The sequence below is a fragment of the Hibiscus syriacus genome, unplaced genomic scaffold (assembly GCF_006381635.1).
Source record: "Hibiscus syriacus cultivar Baekdansim isolate YM2019G1 unplaced genomic scaffold, ASM638163v2 tig00116965_pilon, whole genome shotgun sequence".
Classification (NCBI taxonomy): domain Eukaryota; kingdom Viridiplantae; phylum Streptophyta; class Magnoliopsida; order Malvales; family Malvaceae; genus Hibiscus; species Hibiscus syriacus.
Window position 1 is genome coordinate 1004964 of NW_024063490.1, and position 9113 is coordinate 1014076.

The 9113-nt window shown below is 33.7% G+C and overlaps 1 protein-coding gene across 1 annotated transcript; it reads left to right on the forward strand.

Annotated features, from left to right (window-relative positions):
- The first annotated feature begins 1376 nt into the window (after positions 1-1376).
- Positions 1377-3011, forward strand: LOC120191287 (berberine bridge enzyme-like 14). Its single transcript, XM_039194265.1, has one exon. The coding sequence runs from the start codon at positions 1377-1379 to the stop codon at positions 2976-2978; it is 1602 nt and encodes a 533-aa protein (XP_039050196.1). The 3' UTR covers positions 2979-3011.
- Positions 3012-9113: the final 6102 nt, after the last annotated feature.

Here is a 9113-nt window from a genome sequence, read left to right on the forward strand (position 1 = left end):
CCCGATGATAAGCAACCTTCTGAATACCCATCGACCGAAACCCAACCAACTATTTTAGGATTTTAGGTTTTGTTTTGTGATTTTAGATAATTTTGAGGTTTATTTAAAAATATAATTGTTTATATTTTTTTAAATAAAATATTTTAAATTTTATAAAAGTGACATGTATCACATAATGGTCGGTTTTATCGACCGTTAAGGCGTAGGCATCTAAAATTGTAACAGAGAAAACATTATACAAATAATTTTAACAAAAAAAATAAATATCTAAATTTAACTTCAAGTATAATTTGAACACTTATTTTTATATTAAACTTATATTTTATGATAACATTTTATATTGTACATATATTTGTGCCCATAATTATAGGTTTTGATCAACAATACAAGGATGACTGAATTTAATGTAATAATTTTATTGGTTATACAATATACTTTTGTGCTTTAATATTTTATTTTAAAAAAAGTTTATTTATATACGAAATATTAATATATAAAGACTGATTTAGAAATATTTTTGAGGGAATGGACATATATATATATTAGTAAAAAAAATTCATATGGAGTGAGTATAAATAAAATTTTAGGACATACACCATTAATTAAATTTAAAAAAATTTGAATTTCAGAGAGGATACGTGCCTACAGGGGTGTTCATTATTCGGGTTTAACTGAATTGACTGGCCAAACCGAATTAATTCGATCAGAGAACGGTTAATATTGTTTTCAATATTCGGTTAACGGTTAATTTAGTTCAAAATTGATTAATTAACTGAATTAATTGAAATTATTAAATACTCTATATTAAATACATATTTTAAGCTAAAACTAAAACCCAATTATTTTTTAACCACGCTATACTTATTAAATTATTAATACCTAATTAAATTTTAACCAAAATAAAAAATACTTCCATTATATTTAAATCTAATTAAAAAAAATTATAATTTTTTTGGTTAATTTGATTAACCGACCGAAATAACCAAACTTTTTTCGGTTCAATTAATATTTTCATAAAATGTTCGGTTCGACTAACGGTTAAAGAAAATAAAAGTTCGATTAATTCAATTAATAAAAAATTGATTCAATCAGTAATCGAACACCTACCCTCAGTAACCCTTGCATCTGCTACCGTGACAGGTATAAATTCAATAACTTACACTAATTCCACGTATATATAATTAATTTAGGAAATATTGTCCTTATATATGTATATATATGGAATGTAATTCCAAGATTATTTGTATCCAAAAATCTTCCCTAATTTATTCCAAAACACATAATTTTGATCTGGATAATTAATTCTAACACGTATAGCTCCCTCTATAAATTACTATTTGATATATTGAAATTAAACGTACCAAGGCAAGCAGAAAATGAATTATCCAAACTCTTCAATTCTCCCATTCATTGCCTTATCATTATTATTACTATCATCATGGCTGCCATGTCGAGCGACATCACACTCTTCTTCTTTAGTTGATAATTTTCTCCGGTGTCTTTCTAACAGATCTGCTCCGTTGCTCGAATCAGTTTACACTCGAACTAATCCCTCTTTCGAATCCGTTCTTCAAGCTCGCATCCGAAACCGAAGGTTTTTGACCTATCAAACACCTAAACCGGTTGCCATTGTGGCACCCAAACATGTTTCCCATGTCCAAGCTACCGTTGTCTGTGCGAAGGATAATGGCCTGCAAATCAGGATCCGAAGTGGCGGCCATGATTTTGAGGGTCTTTCGTATACATCGAATATCACATTCCTCGTTCTGGACATGTTCAATCTTCAATCAATCAAAGTTGATGTCAATAATGAGGTTGCCTATGTTCAGGCCGGCGTGACACTCGGTGAACTTTACTACAAAATCGCTTACGAAAGCGGAGTTCATGCCTTCCCTGCGGGAATCTGCACTACTCTCGGTGTCGGTGGTCATTTCACCGGCGGTGGATACGGGAACATGATGAGGAAATACGGGCTCTCGGTCGATAATGTCCTCGACGTTGAGGTTGTTGACATTACTGGCAATATCCTCAACCGAACCACCATGGGTGAGGATCTATTTTGGGCCATTAGAGGCGGCGGCGGAGAAAGCTTCGCCGTCATCGTTGCATGGAAGATCAAGTTGGTTAGAGTACCGGAGAAAGTGACGGTGTTCAATGTGCCTTTCACTTTAGAACAAGGCGCAACCGATGTCGCATTCAAGTGGCAACAAGTTGCACCTAAACTTGACGAAAACCTCTTCATAAGACTACAATCATCTGTCGTAAACGGCTCTATATTAATCAATTTCATCGGTTTCTTCCTAGAAGAATCCGATAAACTCATTCCACTGATGAACCAAACCTTCCCTGAGTTGAACCTTACCAAAACAGATTGTATAGAAACGAGTTGGATCGAATCAGTTCTTTACTGGGCCGGTTTCCCGACCGGAACGTCGGTCGTAGCTTTACTAAACACCACACATGGGACACAGTATTATACCAAGATCAAATCGGATTACGTCAAAACCGTGATTTCCAAACAGGATTTGGACACGGTATGGAAGTTGTTGATTGACTTGGCAAATAGTACAAGTGCAAGCGTATCAATGAATTGGAATCCATATGGAGGAAAAATGAGTCAAATCCCTGAATCGGACACCCCATTTCCTCATAGATCCGGGAACTTGTTCTTGATCCAGTATGTCGTTTACTGGACCGAAGAAGGGTCTAATGTGACGAACCATAACATCGATAGAGTTCGATACATGCATTATCAGATGTCGCCGTTCGTGTCGAAGATGCCGAGGGAGGCGTTTTTGAATTACAGAGATAATGACATAGGAAGCACCGCAAGTGACCGGACGAATATCGGGGATGCTCTAATCTATGGGCCCAAGTACTTCAAGGACAATTTCCAAAGGTTGATGATGGTTAAAGCTAAGGTGGATCCTGATAATTTCTTCAAGAATGAACAAAGTATACCTCCAATGATCAAGTGACGTTCATCCATGGTTTTATTCCTACAATAAATTAGAGGCTAGAAAGTGATTGATTGTATCTGACCCGACTCAAAATTTTTCGGGACTTGAGAGTTTATTCTATTATTTAAAAAAATAATTTAATATTTCATTAATAAATTATAAAATTATAATTAATTTTTATGGATCATATTATTCTTATTGTTTTATTAAATAATAATAAAAAAGAGTCACTAGCTTATAATATTGTTAAACATATTATTTTACTGTTATTGAAGACAGAAAATAAGGCCTTGAACAAGAGTTTATGGTACTCCTCTCCTTAGCCAGTTTTGATTGTATATTGGTGCACATTTTATGGGCCTTGAATGTTTTTTTTTTTAATATTTTAAGGTGATTATAAGATAATATTCATTCATAATTTTTTAAATCATTGATAATGTACATACATTAAATAAGCATAAAAATAATTGCTCGAACTAAAAACTTTAAAAATAATTATTTTTTCTTTTACCATTTAACCCACTTAAAAGGTTCAGGTGTTAATGTCTTAATGTTTATTATTACAGATTATATACATGTGTAAGCTGTTTCGTCGATTTTGGTGCAAAATAAATTTACGTTATCTTTTCGAGTAAATAGTATGGATGGTCCTTTCTATTTTTTGATCTATTTGATCTTGATTATTAATTTTGAAAACTTTATGTTTTAGTCATTTATGTTGTTGGTTCGTTATACTTTGGTCACTTAGCTGTTAACCTTAATGACGTGACACGTTAATTAAAATGATTAATTTTTAATTTAGTTCTTGAACTTAAAGATAAAATAACAATTGAGTCCACCAATTGTGTAAGCTCGTCATCTTGTCGTTAATGTTCTTGTTTCATTTCATCTCCTTGTCGAACACCTCACAGGTCTTCTTCTCCTTAAACTCATGGCACTATTGTAACTTGTCATTAGGTAGTGCTGATGAACAACACAAATTGTGTTGGAACAACTAGGGTCGGCATCTCCACGAGCAATGAAAGATTCCTTGGTCAACAATTGAAAAAATGGTCATACTTGAATTATTGATGGCTTCTAATATATGAACGACACATAATGTCGTCATTTGATATTTATATAAACAATTTGTTTATTTATTATATCAAGGTGTGTTGGTGGAACCACAATACGAGCGGTTAAGTTGTTTTGTGTTTATTGATTATCAAAGAACGGACAACCAAATAATTCATTTGCATTATGAATGTAGTACCCTAATTTTGTCTAGACCATTCAAATCAGATTAACAACAGTCAGACCACTTGAAAGTGAGGGCATTAGTGGTAAAACCGTTCGAGAAGGTTCACATTCAATTCAAAAGGCATGTTCTATTAGAGGGTAGAAAGTGATCGATTGTCTCCGAGCCGACTCAAAAATTTTTGGGACTATGACGGCATATTCTATTATTTTGAAAAAAAATTAATTTAACATTTTATTCATAGGTTATAAAATTATAATTAAAAAATATCTTAAATACAATTAAATAGTAAGAAAGCCATTAATTTATAATAGGGTAAACTACACGTTTAGTACCTAAATTATAATTTTTGTTCCGTTTTAGTATCTAAACTTTCATTTGTTTTAGAATTATGCCTAACATTTACTTTTTATTTCGTTTTGATACCTCGCCGTTAAAAAAATTACGAAACTACTGTACGTGGCATTTTATGGTAAATTATATCATTCATTACTTAATTATCTTCTCACTCCTATTTTATTCACTAAAGTTTAAAAATTTTCAATTTAACTACTCAACTTTCAAATTACTCATGGTTTAATCACTCTAATTCATTTTATTAATAATTTTTGTGATATGAATTTTTTTATTATTTTATAAATATATAACTAACATAAAAAATTAAATTTGAAAGTTAGAGTGATTAAATTAAGAATAATTTAAAAGTTAAATAATTAAATTAAAAAAATAAAAGTTAGTGATAAAAAAAGAGTGAGAAGATAATTAACTGATGATGTTGTAATTTACCTATAAAAAAGAATCATATTGTAACAGTTTCGCTAAGTTTTTGACAATGAGGTACTAAAATGAAAAATAGAGTAAATGTTAGGTACGATTGTAAGACAAATAAAATTTTAAATACTAAAATGATACAATAGTAATAGTTTAGATACTAAACTTGTAATTGAGTCCACCAATGGTTTAGGCTCATTATCTTGTCGTTACCACTGTTCGTTCCTTTCATCTCATTGTCGAACACCTCAATGGTCTTCTTCTCCTTAACCATGTTATTCACCCATGTGGTTAAACTCATGGAACTATTATAACTTATCAGTAGGTACACGAACGGGTACAATACGTCTTTTTAGGGATTAAGTGTATATTCATTATTTTACGTAAATTATTAGATTTAATTAATGTGTTAAAAAAATTTGTGTATCCATTTTATTAAAAACATAAGTATTAAAATTTTAAATTTTTTAATCTTTCTCTTATTAGATAGTTTCGAGTATATCTATGCACAACTCGTCGACTTAAAAATCTTCGGAATAATCCTTTTAGTGAGTTCAAACGTACCCTTGACGTTCATGGCCGGGCATAGAAGCATCAAAGCACCTTGATGAAGGTTCATCATGGAGTTCACCAGGTTTATAGGACCACAAATATAGCACATGCGATAATATCAGCCCCACTGTAATATTGTTGATGGTCTGCACATATCCAACCATTGTGGTTGCCAATGCCATGCCCTAACGATGCATAGTTTGCGTCTAGAAACAGGTCGCCATCAAATGAAGCCAGTGAAGCAAGTATCATCTCATCTTCAAATGAAGTCAAATGTACAAAGACCTAAGAAAAAGACATTAAGTGAAGATGAAAAGGCTTTAATGATGATCAGAGATATGTACCAGTAAGTTATCTTTTCTGTCATGTTTCCCTCTCCTTGACCTTTCATTGAAATCTTAGGTCTCGTTAACTGGAAGATTAAATAACTTTGTTGCTTTCGCTATTTAGGTTTCAAGATTTCAAAAATTAATGTATAAAGTTGAATGATTAAATTTAAAGTTTTTAAAATACGTGAGTGAAATATGAGATATATTAAAGTTCAATTACTAAATTTTTAATTTACCCTTTCACTTGGAAGTTTATTTAAGAAACTTGCTGTTGTAATCAAATATTTTCCTGAAAAGATCTGTTCCCTGATTGTAAATTTTAAATATTTTAAAATAAATTTGCGGCATCATTTGTTACTGCCTAAATATTATGTTTAACTATTTCTTCTAAAATTTATTTAATTGTTTACTTTAAAACTCCTAAGTGTTAATAATTTTATTTTAGAATATTATCCAAATATCTCCTCCGAAATAGTGTTAATTTTAGGTAAAATAAGTTATATGTTCGGATCGGATATCCAATACAAAATTTTGGAATTCCCAATATTTGTTTTATGAAAGATGAATAAACAAGCGATTTGGTTGAGTTCTTCAAGGCCGCCGCAACAACCGTCTAAGAATCGTATGCTTTTGATAATGCAAGACAGTCAAGCGTAGTTAATTTGCTCCTTTGTCTGGGTTTTGTGTTAAATTAGCTTGTTTCTGGAAGTAAAGTTGTGAATGCAACTTCTGCACGCAAGGTGTTTGTGAAAAAGTCACAGTAAATTAGTCTGTTATCGTAAGTCTACAGGTTGAGTAATATGGAGAGGAAGGAAGGCGAAACAACAACTTTGTTTGTTTAGAATATTCCATTGACATATCATTGGAGAGGATTGACGCAACTCTTTGGTAGGCACGGAGATGTGGTGAGATCGTTCATAGCAAGGAAGTATGATAGAGTAGGGAAGCGTTTTGGCTTTGTCAGGTTCTCCAACATAATCGATGCAGATAGAGCAGCTCTTAGGTTGAATGGTTTATGGATCCTCGGATACTAGTTAACAGTCAAAGAAGCTAGGTACGGAGATAATAGCCAAAGCAGGAAATTGTATACGCCTTCAGATTCCAAAGTTGTATCATCGGCAGAATAAGAAAAGAATTCTAGAGCGAGCACGGAGGAGCAAGCAATGAGGAGAAGAAAGATTGTTCAGGGGGAAGTAGATGAGAATGATGTTCGAAAGTTTCAAAAATGTTTGGTAGGGACGATGGCGTCAGTTTGTTCTTCGAGACAAGTGGAAGATAGATTACGAGCTGGAGGCCTATGAGAAATAAGAACTAAATCTATGGGAGGGAAAGACTTCTGGGATGTACAACCTTGGACAGAATCGTATAGACCGCCTCAAAGAACAACTTGGATCAAATTATATGGAGTTCCGTTACATTGTTGGAACCATGTTACCTTTAAGAGGATAGCAGAACGATGGGGTGAATTCTTATCGATGGGAGAAAATGCTTTGCAAGAGATGGGCTGCGACGAGGTAACAATTCTTATTGCAACAGATAGGAAAGAGTCCATTGATGATGTGCTCGATTTGGAAGTGGGTCGAAATTTATTTACTGTAAGAATTCTAGAACAGATTATTGGTAGCAGTGTAACAATGGTTCATAAGAGAGATCAAAAAGAGTTTGAGTTGGTCGATGACTCTCTATCTTCGGCCAGAAAAAGTAGGACTACTTCAGAGGAAAATACTACAGAAAGGTGGCTTGAGGAAGACGATCTTCAATTACGATGTATGGAAAATTTATGAGGAGGCGGTTGTTTGTCGAGTGAGGACGTGGAGGAAAGGAACATTGGAGAAGAAGCAATTATGGGGCTGACAAAAAGTGATGTTGATTGTGGGAATGTGCAGAAGATAATTAATGAAGAGGTTGAAAACGTGGAGGGAGTCGAAGTTACTGCTAGGAGGTTTTTAAATGATCAAAAACGTGTTAACGTGGAAGAAGAAGATAATTATAGAGATTTTTCTATTTTGGAGGGAACAACTGATACTAGGTTAGTGGACTGGATGCTGGTAGATCAAATTAGAGGGGAGCCCAAATTAGGGAATGAAGGGGAGGATATGGACCAGAGGTTAAATGAACAAATGTATTTGAGTGAGGATATTAAATCGAATAAAAGCAGTCAGAATATAAGAGCAAAGGTTCGGAAAAATAAAAGATAATTTTCTTTACAATGCATTCAAGACAGTTTTGTTAACAACCCAAGGAAGGGAAGAAATAGCCATGCAAAGAAAAATAAGAAGAAGATAGATTACGAGGAAGACTGGACTGAACTAGAAGGAAGGTCTCTATCAGATTCTGACCTTCAAGATAGATGACAGAGACAAAAGATGGAAGCAAAGAAAACTTTGCAGATTGGAAGAGTGTTGGGGATAGAGTTTCATGGTCCAGAAGAGGTTTTAGTTAGGGAAATTGTAGCAGCGGAGGAATCGGAAGGCATATCCCAATCGTTATCTAATGCTTTTTAATTGAAATTAGAGGGGGAAGTTTTTGGGAGGAAGAATCTATCCTGGAATATAAGAGGTATGGGTTCGACATTTAATTTTTCTATACTTAGGAGGGTAATCAGAGTTCATCAGATTAAACTTGCGTTGGCTCATGAGATATTGATGGTTGTTAATTACTATGCTGACTTTGTTTTCTGTTTATCGCCAATAATTACCAGAAAATGTATTGTTGTTGCCTGGTTCTGTCACTTTCAAAGTGGATGGTATTGGGAGAGATGATATTCCAGGTTATGGGGGCTTTTTATTTTTGAGTAATAGTGCGCTCTGAGTTTTGTTTTCAGGATCACTATCAGGAGGTAATGTTGAAGATGCATTGGATTTTGCATTAAATTTCAACCTGTCCGTGTTTTGTTTGGATGATTGATTGGGGTGGTAAGGCTGATCTAGTTTAGAGTTGGAGTCTAGAATGGTGCTAAGCTGAATTGAGGACCACCTACAGCGCAAGTGGCAGTGATAGTCTTTGTTCTTTGAGATCGACAAGGATGTTTTCGCTTAATTTAAAATGTGCATTTTTGTGTTGTGAATACTAGGTGCCAAGGGATGACAATATGGCTGGATAATGATTGTATGCGTAGACTCAAGACCTTTTAGGTGTGGTGTGTTAGGCTTGGTTGTTGGTTCTATAGTTTATTGTCTTCCTTCCAACTTGGTTGTTGGAACCTTGGGGAATTGGTGGTTAGCTGAATTGATTACAATTGACTGTGAGCTAAGGTGATTGGAT